The sequence below is a fragment of the Apaloderma vittatum genome, unplaced genomic scaffold (assembly GCF_000703405.1).
Source record: "Apaloderma vittatum isolate BGI_N311 unplaced genomic scaffold, ASM70340v1 scaffold24450, whole genome shotgun sequence".
In the NCBI taxonomy this organism is placed as follows: Eukaryota; Metazoa; Chordata; class Aves; order Trogoniformes; family Trogonidae; genus Apaloderma; species Apaloderma vittatum.
Window position 1 is genome coordinate 1 of NW_009694293.1, and position 202 is coordinate 202.

Genomic DNA, 202 nt, shown 5'->3' on the forward strand with positions numbered 1-202 from the left:
CCGTGGGGAAGACCAGCCTGGTGGTGAGCTACACCACCAACGGATACCCCACCGAGTACATCCCTACCGCCTTCGACAACTTCTCCGGTAAGGGACGGGGGCCCCGGCCGCGGGAAAAGGGGCGGCAGGAGAGGGTGCCGTGGCTGAGGGGAGCGGCACGTCCCGCCTGTGCCTCCCCTCGAGGCGGTGGCGGGGGGGCTTT

General features: G+C 69.8%; 1 protein-coding gene across 1 annotated transcript in view; it reads left to right on the top strand.

The window, feature by feature from the left end:
- Nucleotides 1-5: 5 nt before the first annotated feature.
- RHOU (ras homolog family member U) overlaps nucleotides 6-202 on the top strand; it is a gene marked incomplete at its 5' end in the record, with an annotated part of 4,479 nt that continues 4,282 nt past the window's right edge. The window contains one exon of the mRNA XM_009867267.1: nucleotides 6-87. Coding sequence (XP_009865569.1) covers nucleotides 6-87 — 82 coding nt within the window. The remainder of the gene's footprint in view (nucleotides 88-202) is intronic.